At 33.1% G+C, this 23,179-nt stretch overlaps 1 protein-coding gene across 3 annotated transcripts; it reads left to right on the top strand.

The window, feature by feature from the left end:
• Positions 1-318: 318 nt before the first annotated feature.
• LOC148604876 (uncharacterized) lies at positions 319-21,954 on the top strand. 3 transcript variants are annotated; one of them, XM_088549438.1, is made up of 5 exons: positions 340-457; positions 4,274-4,798; positions 15,721-15,858; positions 17,510-18,232; positions 19,085-21,954. In XM_088549438.1, the coding sequence occupies exons 2-5, from the start codon at positions 4,747-4,749 to the stop codon at positions 20,119-20,121; spliced, it is 1,950 nt and encodes a 649-aa protein (XP_088405564.1). In that variant the 5' UTR covers positions 340-457; positions 4,274-4,746; the 3' UTR covers positions 20,122-21,954. The 3 variants fall into 3 exon arrangements, with proteins under 3 accessions (XP_088405563.1, XP_088405564.1, XP_088405565.1); XM_088549437.1 differs by lacking the exon at positions 4,274-4,798 and having other exon boundaries at positions 319-457; XM_088549439.1 differs by lacking the exons at positions 340-457; positions 4,274-4,798 and adding an exon at positions 12,369-12,649.
• The last annotated feature ends 1,225 nt before the right edge of the window (positions 21,955-23,179 follow it).

Here is a 23,179-nt window from a genome sequence, read left to right as displayed (position 1 = left end):
AAGACATATAGTTTTTTCTAATAAAAAGGCAGAACAGAAAATTTTATAAAAGGCTCCCTCCCTTAAGAATCAAATGGTTGCTCCCTTGTGAAAGTTCAACAAAAACTGACTTTTTCTTATGATGTTTGTTAGGTCCCTAACTCAAAAATGATGCACTAATGATAATTGTTTTTTAGAAAAGGACTTATATCAGTTGACATAATCCTGAAATGTACGTACAAATGAGTATTGCCGATAACATTTTATGTGTATCTGATTAAATATTCAGATATGAATGTAACCAATCTAAAAATATACATTAGCAGTGTGTATCGATTAAAAATTCTCACTTGAAGCACAATGGCGAGATGGTCAGGATAAAATTACTTTTTTATAAAAGTAAATAAAAATATATGAGTGAAAGGTATGGGAATAGGACAAAGTAAGGATAACACATCAACTGATATCGGCATTTTATGTAAGTTATTAATTTCATTGAAAAATAGTACTTATTGATCCATCCATGCTACATGTATGTATACATGTTAAAGATACAGTATCTGTATGGGACAATCTTTCCATTTTATTGGGTATGAGGCGATTGGGGATGGAGAAAGGGGGATTTTAATGGAGAATGGCGCAAGGGAATGATTTTGATTGGTCAATCGAAAGAAATTGTTTTACCATTTTTCTCCGCGAGCAGCGTACCTATCATATTTTTATGACATCGATTGAAAAAAAAAAACATTTTTTATAATAATTTTTAATGATTACAAGGGTCGCAGTTCATTATTCAATGATTTTTTTTCAATATTTTGTACATTTGTACAATATTTAATATCTGCTCATTTAGATTAAATATGTTTCCGCTTATACGAATTCTAAACAAATGTCATTCTAGAAAAGTTTTTTGTCACAGATACATGCATGATTTCAATAGTGACATTATAAACATATTGAGCAATAATAAAAATACTATTTTTCTAATTGAAAATTTGATTTCCTTCATTTGGCAGAAATATATAATCAGTGTAGCAACTACGAAAGGATACTAATAAAGCCATTTCTAATATTTTAAACAATAATTTCTAGTGTCTGAAATATATGTGTCAAAGTCATCCACATAATACTTACATTGACAATTTTAACATTTTTTTTTACAATAGTTTTAGACTGATAGGTATATTTAAAGTGTAGGCACACACGCAGTCTGCAAAATATGTCATTTTTATTTGGAATCCAACTGAAATAAATGTGTGGAAGCCACACATATGATGCTTATTTTGACATTTTTTTTTCATTTTATCAGTCTATTTTTGAAATTGAATTTAATTGACCGAATATGTACACTTGAAAAATAGTGTTTCTCCATTTTATATTCGAAATAAAGCAAGAATATCCATGAATACATTAATAAGAATCATTTAAGAAATTAAATTTGTTCACAATTTATACATATATCTATAGTTTTCATAATATTTTGCATGATTATTTTTCATGCAGCACGGAGTCGCTATAACACACAATGCAAACATCGTGTGATTTCGGTAATTCCCGAGCCTGGCTGCGAGATTTTAAAATCGATTGTGATTGCACAAAATCTGTGCATTATATGTGCTTGATAAAACGCTTACTTACTTTTTTTCGGAACGGGGAATAAACATTAAACTACAGGAAAAAGTGCTATGTAAAGAGGATATGGGGCAATGGGGGAATGAGACTATGAGAATGGGGGATGGGACAATGGAGGATCGGGCAATGGGGGGTGGATGAATGGGGCATGGGGTATGGGGCAATGGGGAATGGAACAAGTGGGAAGTTTATCCAATGCAGGGTACTGTATATACGTCTTTCACTTTAATTTTGTTATTTTTTTCAAAGATAATTAAAGGTATTTTTCTTAAGTGAAACACTTTAATGCAAATCAAAATCAACTACCTTTCATAACAATTATGGTGTACTTATTCCGTTCTCTTCTGTATTAAAAATAAGAAATCGTTAACAATTACAATGTAAATTTAAAAAAAGGTTTAACCTAAATTCAAAATAGGTTCAGGCTGAACAACAGCTTATAATTTGTATTGTTTTTTTCTATGTGTCAAACCTGATACAAAATTTAAGATACATTTTAACTGACGAACAACGAATAGAATACATGTACTACTTGATACATCCTTGATATTTTTGAAGCAGTATTGTTGTAACACGGTAACTTTTTTTTATATATGTGTTTTTATTTGGTATTGATAAACTAGTTACTTGTTATTTATAAACCACTCGTGCAGGGGCCATTCAATTAATATTTTAATGTGTACCTTAGGATGCTTTACTTACAGGGACACCTGATTCATGCAACCAGTTTCTAGTGGAGTCCATTTTGTTCATTCTGTTTTGATTTCTTTGTAGGTGTTATTTGGTTCCATGTGTTTGTTTTGTGTCTTTTTTCCTTGTCCTGGCGTTAGCCTTGGACAAAGTTCTTTTCTATAACCATTCGAATCCTGGTTTCCTTTATAATTCTTTCTGGTTCAGGTAGAACTACCCCTAAAATGTACATTTATATTAATAGATAACATGTTAAAAATATAGACAGAATAACTCTTATAAATTTCCAAACACTTATGTTCCCCAATGAAACCATGTTGGGATCCACGAAATAAACATGGATGATTTATGGTTCTTTTATTGAAAAGGCAGATTGGAATCTGTTACAAATGAATTAATTGACCCTGTAATACAATAAAGTACTATAAGTACAGAGAAAAGAAAGATAACTCTATTTTTAAATAAAGAACATATTCTGTCAACCTGTACAGTATTGTTAGAATAAAATATAGATTATGTTTTCATGTATTTGTCTGTCTCTAAGACTCAATTTTGCGTCTACATGTATGAATTATAATTATTCATGATTGACATAAATCTCATACCAATATAATTTTGTAACTTCTGACATAATGGTATTCTGTACAGATCTCTTATACTCTATAAATTGTATGCAACATGTAAGATTTAAAATAACAGCAACACATAAGTTTGCCAAACATTGCCACAAATGGTATGTTAACACAAAAAATATAATGAAAACACAACTTAATGCTTACCTCTCAAATAGATGAAAAGGTCAGGTTAACTGTCTGGTATCATACAGTACTTCATAAAATATGACACATCATATAAAACCTGAAGCAAAAATATGTCTCATAACTGCTGTGTACCTGGAACAATAATAACATTCACTACAAACACCAAACATTTTGAGTACATCATTAAATAAAAATATTATTAAACATATTAAAATTTAACCATTTAATCAATTATTTATATCCTATTTATTTATAAGAAATGACATTCATTCAAGAGTTGTCTCTTTTGAAACTTTTGGTTTAATAGCTCAATTATTAACTATATTAAATATTGATAATCCTTTATATCATTTTGTCTCTTTAAATGGTTTAAATAGATTTTACTCATTCACTCAGTTCATTTTCATTCTGCAAATTCATTCTCAAATTCAAACTGAACATTCAACCTCATACTAGCTGCTCAGTTAACGCAAAGTTATTTTAATGGGTGGGATAAAGTGCTAGAAATATAGAAACAAACCTCAAATACAAGTTCCAGAAACTCAGCAATACAACTAAACTTCCAAAGTAGATTTATGTTGAAATACTAGGCAGAAACTATAGACTAAGTTATAAAAATCTCAGGGAAATCAATATGTCTGCCATCCAGCTCAGCAAACTCAAACAGAATAATACTCACATTCCAACGGAAACCCCAAAGAGAATTTTAAAGTACATGTGACCTGAATAGACCAAAAAATAAAAGAGAAATAAAGAGTTCTATGAATAGCTCATCAGCTGAAAGGTAAATCCATCAGTCAAAGTAAATGATTATCAATTACATTGATACAAGTAACAAAATGTATACATTTTAATATAAATGTGAGAAAGTTTTAATAAACATATAAACCATTCATTTATTAATCTCAAATCATATATCATATAATAAATAAAATACAATACATAAATATATAGAAAGAGTAACATTAAATGAATATTATATCCACAGTAAATTCCTCGTTAAATTCCACTCTGCCACATACTCCCCCGGGCCGATAAATGACGTCTCGGCATTTCATGAATGTACTAAGATGAGGTATGTGTCTCCAATATCTTGAGAATTGAAAGCCCTGCCTCTGTCTGCAAATCTTTTAGTAAACTAGAATCAGAAGCTAGAGTTGTAATGAACTTAACTCTCTTTTCCCAGTCACTTTGTGGTTTTCCTATTGCAGACTTGGTCATAAGGTACTCACCAGATCTAAATCTTTCTGGTGGCCTCCGTTCTCTGGTGGAACGTCTCAGAACTGGTGTATCTTCTGCATCTGTATCCGGAGAATTATCACTACCAGAATGGTTGATTTCCTGAGTAGTCTCCTCTTGGTCTGTTGGAGCGCCTCTGTTATCCTCAACATCAGACTGGCTATCGTTGGCAATGATGATACCTTCCGATTGATGGACGTCCCCTCCAGTCTCTGTTGACTCCTCATCAGGTCTCTGAACAGAATCCACATCAGCGATGACTAAACCACTGTTGCTCTGTTCCTTTTCCCCAATGACATGATGAACCCATGCTGACTCTTCATCTGATGCAACATCCTCTGTTTCATCATGTTTGGTCTGGTCCAGTTCTTTGGCAGGTATCAATCTTGCAGGTGTTGCTTTCCGTGGTGCAGGTGTTGGTCTGTAAAATATATGAGTGAAAGGTATGGGAATAGGACAAAGTAAGAATAACACATCAACTGATATCGGCATTTTATGTAAGTTATTAATTTCACTGAAAAATAGTGCTTATTGATCCATACATGCTACATGTATGTTTACATGTTAAAGATACAGTATCTGTATGGGACAATCTTTCCATTTTGTTGGGTATGAGGCGATTGGGGATGGAGAATGGGGGATTTTAATGGAGAATGGCGCAAGGGAATGATTTTGATTGGTCAATCGAAAGAAATTGTTTTACCATTTTTTCCGCGAGCAGCGTACCTATCATATTTTTATGACATCGATTGCAAAAAAAAAAAATTTTAGAATAATTTTTAATGATTACAAGGGTCGCAGTTTATTATTCAATGATTTTTTTCAATATTTTGTACATTTGTACAATATTAATTTCTGCTCATTTAGATTAAATATGTTTCCGCTAATACGAATTCTAAACAAATGTCATTCTTGAAAAGTTTTTTGTCACAGATACACGCATGATTTCAATAGTGACATTATAAACATATTGAGCAATAATAAAAATACCATTTTTCTAATTGAAAATTTGATTCCCTTCATTTGGCAGAAATATATAATCAGTGTAGCAACTACGAAAGGATACTAATAAAGCCATTTCTAATATTTTAAACAATAATTTCTAGTGTCTGAAATATATGTGTCAAAGCCATTCACATAATACTTACATTGACAATTTTAACATTTTTTTACAATAGTTTTAGACTGATAGGTATATTTAAAGTGTAGGCACACACGCACTCTGCAAAATATGTCATTTTTATTTGGAATCCAACTGAAAAAAATGTGTGGAAGCCACACATATGATGCTTATTTTGACATTTTTTTTTCATGTTATCAGTCTATTTTTGAAATTGAATTTAATTGACCCATATAATTTACAGCAGTACGTTATTTTGAGAAACTGAGACTGAATATGTACACTTGAAAACTAGTGTTTCGCCATTTTATATTCGAAATAAAGCAAGAATATTCATGAATACATTAATAAGAATCATTTAAGAAATTAAATTTGTTCACAATTTATACATATATCTATAGTTTTCATAATATTTTGCATGATTATTTTTCATGCAGCACGGAGTCGCTATAACACACAATGCAAACATCGTGTGATTTCGGTAATTCCCGAGCCTGGCTGCGAGATTTTAAAATCGATTGTGATTGCACAAAATCTGTGCATTATATGTGCTTGATAAAACGCTTACTTACTTTTTTTCGGAACGGGGAATAGACATTAAACAACAGGAAAAAGTGCTATGTAAAGAGGATATGGGGCAATGGGGGAATGAGACTATGAGAATGGGGGATGGGACAATGGAGGATCGGACAATGGGGGGTGGATGAATGGGGCATGGGGTATGGGGCAATGGGGAATGGAACAAGTGGGAAGTTTATCCAATGCAGGGTACTGTATATACGTCTTTTACTTTAATTTTGTTATTTTTTTCAAAGATAATTAAAGGTATTTTTCTTAAGTGAAACACTTTAATGCAAATCAAAATCAACTACCTTTCATAACAATAATGGTGTACTTATTGCTTTCTCTTCTGTATTAAAAATAAGAAATTGTTAACAATTACAATGTAAATTTAAAAAAAGGTTTAACTTAAATTCAAAATAGGTTCAGGCTGAACAACAGCTTAAAATTTGTATTGTTTCTTCTATGTGTCAAACCTGATACAAAAATTAAGATACATTTTAACTGATTCTTTTACAAAACAACGAATAGAATACATGTACTACTTGATACATCCGTTGATATTTTTGAAGCAGTATTGTTGTAGCACGGTAATTTTTTTTTATATTTGTGTCTTTATTTGGTATTGATAAACTAGTTACTTGTTATTTATAAACCACTCGTGCAGGGGCCATTCAATTAATATTTTAATGTGTACCTTAGGATGCTTTACTTACAGGGACATCTGATTCATGCAACCAGTTTCTAGTGGAGTTCATTTTGTTCATTCTGTTTTGATTTCTTTGTACGTGTTATTTGGTTCCATGTGTTTGTTTTGTGTCTTTTTTCCTTGTCCTGGCGTTAGCCTTGGACAAAGTTCTTTTCTATAACCATTCGAATCCTGGTTTCCTTTATTATTCTTTCTGGTTCAGGTAGAACTACCTCTAAAATGTACATTTATATTAATAGATAACATGTTAAAAATATAGACAGAATAACTCTTATAAATTTCCAAACACTTATGTTCCCTAATGAAACCATGTTGGGATCCACAAAATAAACATGGATGATTTATGGTTCTTTTATTGATAAGGCAGATTGGAATCTGTTACAAATGAATTAATTGACCCTGTAATACAATAAAATACTATAAGTACAGAGAAAAGAAACATAACTCTATTTTTAAATAAAGAACATATTCTGTCAACCTGTACAGTATTGTTAGAATAAAATATAGATTATGTTTTCATGTATTTGTCTGTCTCTAAGACTCAATATATTTTGCGTCTACATGTATGAATTATAATTATTCATGATTGACATAAATCTCATACCAATATAATTTTGTAACTTCTGACATAATGGTATTCTGTACAGATCTCTTATACTCTATAAATTGTATGCAACATGTAAGATTTAAAATAACAGCAACACATAAGTTTGCCAAACATTGCCACAAATGGTATGTTAACATAAAAAATATAATAAAAACACAACTTAATGCTTACCTCTCAAATAGATGAAAAGGTCAGGTTAACTGTCTGGTATCATACAGTACTTCATAAAGTATGACACATCATGTTTCATCGTGTTTGGTCTGGTCCAGTTCTTTGGCAGGTATCAATCTTGCAGGTGTTGCTTTCCATGGTGCAGGTGTTGGTCTGTCTCGAAGTATTCCAATAGGTAGACGTAAGTGTCGATGAACAGTCCTGGTTCTTCCTTCCCCATTCTCCTTCCTCACCACAAAAACTGGAATGTCCTCATTCTTCTGAGTAATCACCACATATGGATCATGCTCCCACCGGTCGGCAAGTTTATGTTTTCCCTCAAACGCAACTACTTTCACTAACACTCTGTCACCTTCTTTCACTGTTCCTCCTCTAACTTTCATATCATAATTGTCCTTCTGCTTCTCTCTAGCTTTCTCTGCAGCGGCCTGTACTGGTCGATGTGCCTCTGCTATTCGTTCCCGCGTCTCCTGGATAAATTTTGATGATGGTCCTTCTCATTCATGCAGTGGTAATGTTCACTAGAGGTTCTCGCTGATTGGTCTGCGATTTCCTCCGTAGACACATTCCACATTTCTCAATCCATTTCACAATATCCTTGTGCATCCCAGGCCAATAAAACCTATCTCTTACTAAAGATGTAGTGCGATCTTTTCCAGGGTGACCATAATCATCATGCAAAGTCTCAAGAACAGTTGGCACATGAATAGTTGGCAATACTAGCTGATTCCTAGTCCCATCCTCTGTTGTTGTTGACCGGTACAAAACTCCATAAAAGAGGCGTAAGTGACTGAACTGTTTCCTAAGCAAATTAGTTCCGATCTGTTTGCTGGATGGTTTAGAGTTCCTCTTAAAATGTTGCACTATAATCCTAATGTCTGGATCTTGTTGTTGTACTTTCACTCAGTCGATGATATTACCAGTCTCCAATCCAGTAGGATCTTCATCATCTAGTATAACATCCGGTGTTAGTGACATACTCTCCACATAGGACTTTGGGATCACAGAGTTGCATATTGCCTGCACCGACTCGTTGTTAATCGTTGGTAGACGACTCGTGGCATCAGCATCTGCATTGTTTCTACCAGGGCGGTACTTGATGTCAAAGTCAAATGCTGCAAGCGAAGCAAGCCAACGGTGTCCAGTGGCATCCAACTTAGCAGTGGTAAGGACATAGGTTAACGTGTTGTTGTTAGTCAGGACTGTGAACTTCTGGCCATACAAGTAATCTCTGAATTTATCGCTAATTACCCATTTCAATGCCAAGAACTCTCTTTTGTTTGGTGGGTAGTTCTTTTCCGCTTTGCTGATTCCACGACTGGCATAGCTGATGACTGTTAGCTGTTCTCCTTGTTTTTGGTAAAGGACTGCGCCAAGTGCGTCTCCTAAAGCATCTGACTGTAACTCATATGGAAGGGAACTGTCAGCATATCCTAGAATTGGTGCTGTGCTGAGGTTTTCTTTTTGTGTCTTAAAGGCCGTTTGTTACAGCTCACCCCAATCCTTGATTGGCACCTTTTCGCTATTCTTTTTGGTCTTCTTGTTTGGAATAGGAATCATATCTGTTAAAGGCCTGCTGATCTTACTAAAGTCCTTGATGAATGTTCTGAAATACCCTACAAACCCTAGAAATCTACGTACGTCCTCCGGTGTTGTTGGGCCATTCCTCTACTTTCTCTGTCTTCGCTGGGTCAATTTCCACTCCATACTCTGATACAACATGGCCTACGTACTTAACCTTCCTCTTGAAGAATTCACATTTGGTAGGTGCTAGCTTCAAGTTGGCGTCTCTGATGCGTTGAAAGATCAGTCTGACGTTTTCTAGATGTTCCTCTTATGTTCTACCATAAACTATGATGTCGTCGATGAAAATGCAACAGATCTTGAAGTTGTAATCGGCCAAGCAGTTCTCCATAAGGCGTTGGTAAGTTGCTGGCGCATTAGTCAGTCCGAACGGCATCCTGTTGAACTCATAAAAACCAAGGGGTCCAACTGAGAAGGCGGTCCGCTTCTTGTTTTCCTCGAGTATCTCCACTTGATGGTATCCGGACTTCATGTCAATCACAGAGAAAAACTTACTTCCAGAGCAGCAGTTAAGTAACTCCTCTATACGTGGCAAAGCATAATTATCCCTCTTCGTCTGCTGATTAAGCTGTCTATACTCCACACACATTCTGAGGGATCCATTCTTCTTCGGTACCAAAACCACATTCGAAGCAAAGGGTGACCGTGAATGCCGGATAAATGCAATGTCCAATAACTGCCTAAGATGGGTACGCACCTCATCGTACATGGATAATGGTATGCTTCGTTATCTCTGCTTGAATGGTTGTTCATCGACAAGATCTATCCTGTGTTTCACTTGGTTAGTACAACCAACATCATGATCTCCTCTGCTAAAAATGTCGCTGTAGTGGACTATAAGATCTTTACCTTTCTGTAGTTGGGTATCTGTCAAGTCGCTTTGAATAATGTCTACCAATTCTAACAAGTTAAAGTTATCATCTGGTTTTAGGTTTGATTGGTGTTCCACAATAACTGGTTGGACTTCACATATGATGCCCTTCTTTGGTATGGTAATTGTCTTAGTACTGGTATTAGCTAACTTTACAGTGATATTACCATTCTGTTTATAGTTGTATGGAAGGCAGGTTGGTTGAATCTCAATGTCCTTGTTGGTGCAAAATAGACAGTGATTGCTGATATGGCATCTCCTTGTCATAATACGTCTCAACTTCAGTGACCCTTTTAGGTGGGATGGTGATTTGCTGTTGTAGTCTAACTATTGCAAGACGGTCATTGTTGCTAGAAAGCATCTTTTCCCTCATGGATATGCAACGAAACGACAGAAACCATGGTGTTGATAACTGTGTATTCTGTAAATATCGTTGTCCATTCTCCTCATTAAGTTTCTACATCATTCGATTTAAGATGTTGGTACCAATGAGAACTGGAACGTGATAACTATAGCGGCTGTCAGGTATGACTAAAAATAGCTGACGGGTAGTTGAGTTGGTATCGCTAGGTATTTTGATGTCTACTTCATTCTATCCTAAATATGGTAATGATGTACCTCCTGCACATTCTATTTCCAAAAGCTGATCGAAAGTATGTAGGTGCACTGTGTCTTGAAGATGTTTTAAGTAAAAGGATTCCAAAATGGTTGAAACGGTACTGCCAGTATCCAATAAAGCTGAAATTCTATAACCATTGATTATGATGTCTGCTTCTGTAGGTTTTCCAAATAAATCTGTTGGTATGGTATTCTTTACAATATGGTTACGTCGGCAAATGGGACCTGAATTTCTAATGCCTTTTACCGGCCCCTCCGTAAAAGCTTCCTGGCGTTTAAATCACGTTGTAATTGGTCCAAGTTGATTCTGCATCCAATTTGACCCCACAAACCACAACGGTAACATCGAGCTGTCTCCTGGTTCCTTGGTGGTCTTTGGTATTGCTGCTGAGTTGGTTGGTTTGTCGGTTGAAATACCCGCTGGTTGTTCCAATCTTGATTTGATTGTGATAGAATTTGGTAGTTTGGTTGCGATCATTGTTGTGGTCGTCAATTCAAACTCTGTCTTTGTTGTCGATTATAACCTCTTCTACCTGTGTTATAGTTTCCTCTCTGGTTGGGTTGATTACTACTCTGAGTACGGTAGGGCTGAGTTTGGTTTGGCCGATAACTGTTCGAAAAGTTCTGTTGTTGACGTAACTCTGCAACTGTATGAGTAACTTGACTAACCATTCTCATGAGCTGCTCAACATTGGTCGGTTCTACTGATGTAACGGCTTTGACAGTATTTTGCTTACCTGTAGACTTCTTTGGCATGTGGTTTCTCTCTAGCTGCTACTCTCAGCTTGTTAAAGTCTTTGATAGTATCTAACTTATGTCCACTAATATCCTTCAACTCTGGTCTAAGTCCTGTGTACAGCATGTTGTGTAGCATGTTGTTCACTTCCTTGGGCAGTACATGTTGCTTCTCCACTGCTCTTCCAAGGATCTCTTGCAGTCGGTTACTCCAAGTAGTAACATCTTCATCATCCTTCTGACGTGCACTATAGAATTCCGCAAGGATCTGTTCTTTATTGTCTACGTTGCCATAAACACTGTCAAGAGTTTCCAGTAAGTCATCAATGGTCTTATGGTCCTGGTACATCACCATTCTAGCTGCTGATCTAGTCAATAACCGACGAATAGCTAAGTCTTTCTGTGTTGTACTGTATGAAAGGTCCATTTGTATCATCCTAACTTCGTATCGCCATATGTCATAAGGAGTTTCACCTTTATTGTCTCCACCAGAAAAACTTCTAAGCTTGTGTGGCTGTGATGAAGTTGTGTACACCACTGGTTTGGTATCCATCGCATAAGTCCTCTGCTTTGGAATAGTTCCAGTAGCTGAAGTTGGTGGATCGGTTGGTAATGTAAGTCCATGAGTCTCCTGTTTCTGCCTGGTCTGGGCTGTGTAGTCTTTTATCTATTGATCAAAATCCTCTGGAGCATCACCCTTTGGGTTAAGGCCCATCATCTGGAAAGTCTTAAACATGGTATCATACTGTTGCAGTAAAACTGTTGGACTGGTAGGTTCCTGCTTAGTTTCATCAGTAGATGCCATGATAATGATTTGTAGGTAACCAAATATCAATAATCTCTGACCTATATATACAGTCACAAATATATAACTACTCAAATTCCAAATAAGGTACTGATTGACAAAAGTATATACCTACCTTTATTATAAATAGACAGCTAACTTAATACATATGTAAAAAAATTGGGGTAAGATGTTAAGCTTTTACGTTAACAAACTCATAAAATGAGGATAATATTACACAAACAAGTAATGGAAAGTCAATTACTTATAGTCTGGTTTCTCAACTAGTATACGTTGGTATCCAAGAACTTAAAATACAAAATCAAAGCATAACTGCTTTTAACTTACATGTATACTGTGGCCTGTGTGTCACCAAAGTATCTCGTACTTTGTATGAATAGACTACCCTATAAGTGTCTACAGATTCACCAATAATCTGACTGAACTACATCACCAATGACTAGAGATGACTGACCCTGACTCAACTAAGAAATGTATAAATGCAACTGAAGTATACCCTCAGCAAAAAAAAAAATACCTCAAAAGTATCTGCTAAAGCTGAAATAAAAAAATAAGAGTAAGTTCAAGGTATGTGCGAGGTCAGTGTTATGCTGCTTTAAATGTTAGTTTAGGTATGCATGCAAGTACACGAGTGACACGATCAAACTTCCGCACAGTTAAGTGATTTAAAAGTTTAACTCGGTTTATTAAAATTTAACTTATTTATCCAAGTTTAATCTTATTCAAATCAAAAATCAAGATTTTATCTGAAATGTTCAAAGTAAAAAAAGTTATATTGATGCACTCAAACAATAATGTACAAAAGACAAATACATAAACTACAAGACAATTTAAATGTACACACACACAATAATAATAATGTACTAACAGTAACACATAGTTATCAAACTCAATCACATACGAGCAAGATATTTGAGTGTGATATGCAAAAAGTTTGCACTGTATGTGTGTATGCAAGTGTAAGCTATATGCAAGTTGTTGTCAAATGTTACATTCTGCAATAAATGCACATCTACTAATCAATCAAATATGCACTCTGTTTTAAATGTGTACAAAAGTATTTAATAAAAAAAAATTAATAAATAAATAGGTTTAATTTGTGTCACCAAATATAACAATAAACTATTCACACCTCAATGTAAACAAAGGATTTGTTTACATTTGCACATCTACTTCCTGTGACCTTAAACTCATGTGACCAATGAGTGGGTGTGTCATCGAAAAAGGGGGTCGACTCTCAATAAAAAGATTAAGTGTAAAAATATATATATATACATGAATACAAATGCCTAATGCACTCAGGTTTTAACAATACACAGTTTCTGTAATGTCTGTAAAGTGTTACAGCATTGTATAGACTTGTTTCTAAACTACACTAAATACAGATCTTATTTTCCAAAATCAAAAACAGCTGATTTTTTAACACTTTTTGACAAAGTTTCTTTTCATAGAAATTCATAAAAATGTTTAAATGACAGTTACAGTACACACAAAACACATATAAACGTACAACACAAAGGTGGCATCAAACCTATATAGTCCGGTTTAAAGCTGAAAAACACTCCAAATTGTCTAAGTGCTGTTAAATTTTCCGCCGGCTGATGACGTCAGGAAGTTAACAAACTCGGATCGGTTACACTAAATTAATGAATGCTGGTCCTGGGAACAATACTAAAAGTTCGTTGCAACATCAAACAAAATTCCAAGCCATCAAACACCTTGGGCGCCATTGAAACCATGTTGGGATCCACAAAATAAACATGGATGATTTAGGGTTCTTTTATTGATAAGGCAGATTGGAATCTGTTACAAATAAATTAGTTGACCCTGTAATACAATAAAATACTATAAGTACAGAGAAAAGAAAGATAACTCTATTTTTTAAATAAAGAACATATTCTGTCAACCTGTACAATATTGTTAGAATAAAATATAGATTATGTTTTCATGTATTTGTCTTTTGTACATTATTGTTTGAGTGCATCAATATAACTTTTTTGAGTCTGTCTCTAAGACTCAATGTATTTTGCGTCTACATGTATGAATTATAATTATTCATGATTGACATAAATCTCATACCAATATAATTTGTAACTTTTGACATAATGGTATTCTGTACAGATCTCTTATACTCTATAAACTGTGTGCAACATATAAGATTTAAAATAACAGCAAAACATTAATTTGCCAAACATTGCCACAAATGGTATGTTAACACAAAAAAAATATAATAAAAACACAACTTAATGCTTACCTCTCAAATAGATGAAAAGGTCAGGTTAACTGTCTGGTATAATACAGTACTTCATAAAGTATGACACATCATATAAAACCTGAAGCAAAAATATGTCTCATAACTGCTGTGTTCATGGAACAATAATAACATTCATTACAAACACCAAACATTTTGAGTACATCATTAAATAAAAATATTATTAAACATATTAAAATCTAACCATTATAATCAATTATTTTTATCCTATTTATTTATAAGAAAATCACATTCATTCAAGAGTTGTCTCATTTGAAACTTTTGGTTTAATAGCTCAATTATTAACTATTTAAATATTGATAATCCTTTATATCATTTAGTCTCTTTAAATGGTTTAAATAGATTTTACTCATTCACTCAGTTCATTTTCATACTGCAAATTCATTCTCAAATTCAAAATAAACATTCAACCTCATACTAGCTGCTCAGCTAACGCAAAGTTATTTTAATGGGATAAAGTGCTAGAAATATAGAAACAAACCTCAAATACAAGTTCCAGAAACTCAGCAATACAACTAAACTTCCAAAGTAGATTTATGTTGAAATGCTAGGCAGAAACTATAGACTAAGTTATAAAAATCTCAAAGAAATCAATATGTCTGCCATCCAGCTCAGCAAAATCAAAGAGAATAATACTCACATTCAAAAGGATACCCCAAAGAGAATTTTAAAGTACATGTGACCTGAATAGACCAATAAATAAAAGAGAAATAAAGAGTTCTATGAATAGCTCATCAGCTGATAGGTAAATCCATCAGTCAAAGTAAATGATTATCAACTACATTGATACAAGTAACAAAATGTATACATTTTAATATAAATGTGAGTAAGTTGTAATAAACATATAAACCATTCATTTATTAATCTCAAATCATATATCATATAATAAATAAAATACAATACATAAATATATAGAAAGAGTAACATTAAATGAATATTATATCCACAGTCAATTCCTGGTTAAATTCCACACTGCCACACCAATACAAGAGATTTATATCAAAATGTATAACTTTGTTGATACTTAACAGTCATAACTTAGGCGAAGAATGTGGTCGTTTTCATTTAATTTGTAGAACAAAAGATAATGTAAATTTTGTAAAAATGGCAATGAAGTTGAATTATAATGTGTTAAATGAGTGTTTCCGTTCTTATTTCCTAAAAAAAAACATCTTTATTGTTGTGATCTGATATGTTGTAATACTTTTTTTCACAACACCTTCTGCTTTATCATTGAAAAGTTTGCATTACTTGTGTTAGTGCATTTAATTGTATTATAATTATGCTATACAGTATTTGTTAGACCTATCGTTTAATATGACTGTACTAAAATAAAGAAAAAATATGACATAATTTCTGTTTATAGTTTCAGGTGGAGAAGATGAACATTTAAGTCATGAGGAAAAGTATGAAGCAATATTTGCATTTAAGAAGAAAAGCGAGACAGAAATAATACAAATGTTGAAAGAAAATTGTCGGCTTCTAACATGTCCTTTTTTGTTTGGTAAGAATTCCAATTAATTATAGGCAGCTATATTGTGATGACAATAATGTTTATATTTGGTAACTAAATAAACATGAAGAAATTTGTATTACACTTTAAAAAGAGTAACAAATAAAGACCTTTGCAGAGCGCAACATGATACGACCGAAATCTGTTAATTTGGCTATGTGGCATGTGTAGACACAATTTTCGACACACTTAAACTACGGACTTACATTGTATTATAGACACACCGACTGGCTTGGAAACAATATAGCACAATATTTGATGTTCAATTAATTTTAACACCCTTTAACTCGACAACGGTGAGCGATATCGTACAGCTGATTAAATATAGAATGAGAAATCTAATTAAAACAATTTTTAACATTTGAACCAAAGACGTAAGAAAAAAACAGTCAACCATTATAGAAATTTGATTGAAAACGCAAGTATGGAATTTTAATAGGAATTAAATATAAAAAAACAATTTATAAATGCATTTTGTGGGGGGGGGAGTGGGGGGCCGCCCCTCCTCCTCGGCCACTTGTAATTTGAAAACCAAAGGAGATATATGAAATCTGATTGAATATGCATGCACAGAATTGTAAGAGACTGTTTACCAAAACATGTTTAAAAATCATTGGCCGCATTGATATATCATAATGAGTTGTAAATTGTTAGATATTTCAATTCAAAACATTTAATTTTCTCAAAGTGAGAAGAAGAATCAAACACAAACTTTGCTCATGTAAGATTGGGTGATATCATACACCCTGGGTAAGATATAATATTACTTTGCGGAGAATCGTTAGAAAACGATAAAATCTTAGCCTCGGGTGTCAGTGATTTTCCCATCTTGGAATTGCACAGGTATTTGATTGTTTCTATTATCTTGTAATAAACTCTCGAATCATAATTTCAAAAGGAACTCGTTAACATTAAAATCAACAAAATGTGATTTACAATGAATATTTTCTATCAGTTATCTTAAGATAACACCAATTTACCTCCGTTTAACTACATATTTTTTTCAAAAGGTGGAACCAAAAACTCCAAAAACTTACAGGGCCAGTCGTATTGTCCATAGAAACAAGGTGTAATTTTTTTTTTAAAAAGATCCAATAAGTGATGCAAAAAGTATCTTTGAAGACGACAGGGTGATACCATTATACGTCCAAAAAGTATCCTTGAAGACGACAGGGTGATACCATTATACGTCCAAAAAGTATCGTTGAAGACGACAGGGTGATACCATTATACGTCCAAAAATTGTTTTTGTGGTCGTTTGAGAAGCAGTATACAATAAAAATCATTTGTAGAATCTTTGAATTTTAGTGCGTTAATTTTTATACATGGATTTAGCGATCATAATGGTTTTTCTTTGTACGACATTTCAATCCTTTTCTGTCATTATTTTAATCCCAACTCATCATTGAAATGTTAGGTATACAACCTAATTCCAAAGTAGTAAATACCTTCCGAGATCAAATCTTTTACACTAAATTCGGCGGTAGGTTATGTTCTACCGACGACCACAAATCATCTTGACAGTATTACTGTACCAGGATATATTTGGCAAAATAAACATTGTGATACTCTCATAATAAATGGGAAACATGATGTGACAAAATACAAAAACTATGACATATCCTCAATTTTTTTATTCCAGAAACATTCAGCTTAAGAGAAAGAGAAGAGGACACAGAATGCAATTGTTCAAGAGAGTTAGAACTGTGTTATAGAAAGGGTGTCGATAAGGACGAGATGATTAGGCAGCTAGAAAATGCAATAAACACAGGATCATGTCCTCACCTATTATGTTACTACGAGGCAACTGAGAACACACCTGAGCCGGATATAACGTCATTAAAATTGACAGAGGCATGTGACGCTACAATAAAAAATCAACGCGCAGGGATTTTCTGGATACACTTAGCTGTAATTTACCACAAGTCAGAAGTAATAAGACAAATTATGCCGTTGGTTGTTAAGTCAAATTTAAGAGGCAAATGTGTTCAAACATTTAAGCATAGGTTTTCTTCAGCACATATTGCAGTGTTACAAAAACATTTCGATTTGGTTTCGCTAATTGCAACTTATGACTTGGATTCCTTTTTATTGCCAAGATGTAGTCACATTTCGGGCCAGTGCAATGCCGAGAATGCATTGACATCAATGCTTACTATGAATGAGTATGAGGTTTTCTCAAATATATACAACAAATTTCTTGCTAGAGCTAAATGTTTTCCGTATGGAACGATATGCTCAATTTGGGCCGATAAAATCATCGACTCGATGAACAAATGTGACAGAAACTCAGCAGATGTTCTTTTATCAGTAAAGATTGGGGTCGACGGTCATATTTGTCTTGTACAAAAAATGCTTATCAAAGGTAAGGCATTTCAATAGCATAATTTTAACTGCCCCTAATACAGGCAGGTTTGAGGCTAAATAGCTTATTACATGTCAGAGAGACGTTAATCAGAACACAAATAAGATTTATATAATAGAAATGATTAAAATATGAAATACGCGAAATACTTATTTAAATATATTCTGCCTATTATTTAAAACTTGGCGAAAATTTATAGTTGCAAAACAAATAACTTTAAAAATGTTTTTTTATTGACATAAAAACATGTTTTTTCTCCTTTATCTTAATTCTTTTGTATCATTTTCATAGTTTTTACCCTGTAAAAATATCAGAATCGTATTGTTCTCGTCTATAAAAAAAAATGCCAAAGAGAATAAGATTTATATTAGAATTTTAATTTAAAATATAATATTATTATATAATATAATATAATATTATTTTTATACGCCAGGAGCATCGTGGTAGCGTTCATAAGTTTTAAGTTAGTGATTACGATCGCAGGACGAGTCATTCCAAAGATGTTAAAATTGATAGTCTCTGCTTCTTAGCTTCAACACAGCATAAACGAGATTCAGTGATATAGTGTACTGACTTACTTATCAATGGACTGATGTATATATAAAGCGAACTAAACGTAAATTAGAATAATGGAAAAGTGAATAAAAGCATCGTATAATAGGTTAAAATTAAATAAATACAAATAAAACATAAATAAAACACCACAGAAACCTTCTAAACGTGACTATTGTTCACTTATTCATTTTTCATATTACTAAGAAGGGTGTTCTCGATTGTACATTCGTTCTGGTTCTGAAATATATGAAATTTCTGTTCTTTTTTAACCTTACGTTTACAAATATTTTTTTGTAGATTGCCTACTCTTCACACGCCATGTTTGTTCAAAGATAAATCTCCGACAAACTGTTAAACATTCGAGTAAAGAACAGAGAAAACGTTTTAATGAATTGATGATTTGTGCCGTATTCAGTGATAAACCAGGTGTTGTTCAATTGCTTCTAGAAAATGGCTTGAATACTAATATTGAGTTTGGTTCTATAAAATTATTGGCATGGTCCAAAGCATTACAATACCAAAATGTTACCACGATTTTAAGAAACTCAAGATGGTTATTCACAAATGCTGAGCAACCATGCTTTTATACTTTGTTGACAGAACTAGTTCGCGCAAGTGCTGCCCTTGCTGAGAATACCCTTCCTTATAAAATTCTAGCTACACATAGATTGTTTGAAATAGATTACAACCTATGCTTGAAAAGTCTCAAGGAAATCTTACATGAAAACTCTTATTATCAGTGTGATATCTTGCATTATCTAATATTAAGAGGATTTGATCCGTTTGGTGTTGATGTGTTACGAAGTATTTTTATGTGTGAAAAAAGCAATTTGATTGTTAAAACATTTCTATTCCACATAATCACAACAAACTCTTTCCTAGATGTGACTTGCCTATTTAAAGCACACATAAAATTAAATTATAGGCAATTTGGCACATTTAGCTATTCAAAAGGAATAAACCTTATTGTTAACTTATCAAACTGTGAAAAGACCAATATTATCAATGGTCCAATTAAAGTATCCTTCTGTGGCAGGCCAGATGAAGATATAATTGACAATTTTGTATCGTGTTTCAACGATAACATATGTCAACCACAAACACTAGTCAGTCTTTCTCGACGAAGTTTACGGGTTAATTTCCCTGGTATTTATTACTACAGGTACTTAAACAAAATGCAGGATAAACTACCAACGTCTGTTTATGACTATCTATTAATGACAGATTTGTTAATAGAGCTTTTTCGAAATAACCAAGGATACCTAAAAATCTTACACAGAAAAACAAAACTGGCAAGGCAGCTTTTAGGAGTAGGTCAATATAAATCAAATTAAATACCTTTTTCCGACGCAGTAGGTATAGTTTCGCTTTTTACCCTTTGACCTGAATGATGCTCTTCCAATGAAACATAAGTCCCCTGATCAAAATTCTAATTCCCGATTGGCCAAATACTGATAACTTAGTGGCGTTCAAAAACATTGCATTAAAAATTATAAGTAAAACGAACAAATTTTACTGCGTCGGCTATCTCTTTTTAAAGATAGTACTTGTTTATACATGTAATAGAATAAAAGTAATTAGATTGTGAAAAATAATAGCATTTTTTATACTTATATCAGGATTAAATAAGTTTTACTATACTTTGATTGAAAGGATATTATTTGTCAGTAATTAATTGAAAAAGAAGTCGTGATGATGAAAAAGAAAATATACTTTTTGTGTTGACGATTCAGTATGTTTTTTTTTGCCTATTCATAAATTTCAAAGAAGCATTTTTGAGTTAAAAAAAACTGTGAAGTGGATTTTTGATTCGTTGTGTGTGTTTTTAGAACTGGCTTTTGTATGGAATGATTGAAATGGGAGGCCATTATAATTAAATTTATTTTTTATGAGTTTCGTATGAATTTTACATTATATTTACCTGAATCGAACAAGCAAAATCTATGAAATATTTCTTCTTGAAATGCATGTTATTCGAGCCTTCATATGCATTTCATGCTAAATTTTCGGAGAAATTCATGATATGGGACCTTAACTTATAAATAAACGTCAAACCTATGTAAAATTCAGGTACATATTAAGTGAACTCGTTTATTCGAAAACAATTACATATATAAAATTTGGATTCACATTGAAAACGAACGCTTTAATACATGTATATTTTGAATTACGTAAGTTACTATGTGTAGTTGTTTATACAGCAATGTTTTGAACTTTGTTAATCTACCAAGTGTTCAAGAGAAAAACACTTAGTCTTTCAATAAAACAACTAGAAAAAACTGTGAACAAAACTCACCTGTTAAAAACATAATGATCCATAAAGGAAATCCAATAAGTGATTTAAGGCAGATTTTAAGGGACAGAGGTGTAATTACGACAAAGTACTTTGATGCCATTGCATATTTTTTTGCGTCTAAATCTTGTATGCTTTGTGTAAAATGAAATCCGGTATATCACCAGAGATCATATGTTCCGAGTTCTTTTAAAATGACAAAAAGCGGCAATATATTAGTTTGGTTTTTTTTTATTAACCGTATTTTATTTCAAGCACATCACATCTTCATTCTATATCATTTCGCCATTTGTTCTTTAAAAAATTGCTCAATAGGATATGTCGGGTGCAAATGAGTTTCGTTTGTTAAAGGAAAGTGGCACGGTCTACTTGTGTATACTGATGTTTTGGGGCGAGCTACAACCTGCCTGTGGTATGAGGGTTTCCTCGTCGTTCATTTAAGACCAATGCGGGGTTTTTATCTCTTTACACCATATCTATTCTCGTTATATTGTAGATTCTACTAAATGTTTAGGCCATAACTCATCTGTTTAATATTTATTTATGTGTTGCTTTATGAACACATGACACCGTTTAACCTTGAGCAACCGTCGAAAACACGACTCTCCCGTCCGTTTTGACACCTGATATATGTATATGTTGTACTAATTTAGGTCTTTTCCTTTTATTTGAATTAAAACGAAAAATATATTTATTTTAAAAACAAACACGTCAATTCTTATATTTGTATGTTGCGCCGGAAATCAATAACGATATAAGTCCGTTTGGACGTCAAAAGCCATGGAATATATGGTAGATGTATATTAATGACTTGTAAGACATTAGAAGTTAATCCAAAATATGAATTAAAGAGTATGACTATAACGTGTCAAAATTATATATTTTTTGTGTGTGTGTCAGTATGCACATATTCTTTAGGGCACAGTGATCGTCGTTGTCATCATGAAGTCATGGATCATTATGGTGTATCCATCTATGTGACTGTTCGTGAAAATTGGAACACATACAACTTTGGCTAATATGAAGGTGACAGATGTATTTAGATGTATTGCATACATATAATATTTTGCTATTACTATGTCTTAACCACAACTAGCTAAGACCCCTGAAGTACATTCCTCTGTGTGACAAAGCACGTCTTACGACAGCATCTTTCATCTAAAGGGAATTAGATGACCCCAATTGTGCGGAAGGTAGCGCCATCGTTGTGCTGACATCTTCATGATATTACACTACACTACCATACTATATTAACTGATACAGTTTATATAAAACTTATACTGACTGACAAACATACTAATCTTGACTGATAAAATTGGTACAGTTTTTTTGTTTCAATTGCCTTAGTTAAATTTTACTGAATTATTCACTATCCGACTGCCTCAACTTATATTTACCGTTTAACCAGACATATTTCTACCGTCAAAATGTTGTTTTCTTTTAATCAAACTGTGTTTGACAAATTAAACTTATTTTTTTTTGTCAACCGATTAAACGGATTGTGCGTTTAATCTGATATCTTTGTACTGACTGGTCCAATTTGTGTATGATTAGACGTTTTTTGACTGTCCGAAGTTATTTTGCGTTTATTCCGACATTCTAGGAATGAATTCACTTATTTTTCGTTTAATCATACTTTTGACTGTTTCAACGTATTTCGGTTATTTTAGTTTTTTTTTATTATTTTATTTTATTTATTATTATTTTTTGTTGTTGTTTATTTGAACGTACATATTGTGTAAGCTCATATGTGAACTTGCCGCTCTGGTTACAGATAAAGTCTTATTTAAACCCACCTTTCCATGGTACCACAAAAGGGTATAAAACAATATGGTCCAACGCAGATTTATGGGATCCTCACCTCTTCTCTTCTTGAATTGTGATGGTTTGGTGTTAAAATTGAGGTAAATTATTTCCTAGCTTGAAACTTTCACTTGTGTACAATTTACAGATCCTCCTCTGCTTTTATTCCAATGGCTATCTACGGTTAGTAAATCTACAGTCTGCGTATGGAGATTCCGTACCTCATCGCCTAAACATTTTGCAATAGCTTGGTTAAATGTTACAATCAATCTTCTCACATCGTTTTGTACTTTACT

This window comes from Perna viridis, chromosome 10 (assembly GCF_037379345.1).
Source record: "Perna viridis isolate PV_CMFRI_1.1 ecotype Kerala chromosome 10, ASM3737934v1, whole genome shotgun sequence".
In the NCBI taxonomy this organism is placed as follows: Eukaryota; Metazoa; Mollusca; class Bivalvia; order Mytilida; family Mytilidae; genus Perna; species Perna viridis.
The sequence above is the reverse complement of the archived record's forward strand: the minus strand, read 5'-3'. Positions and strand labels throughout refer to the sequence as shown.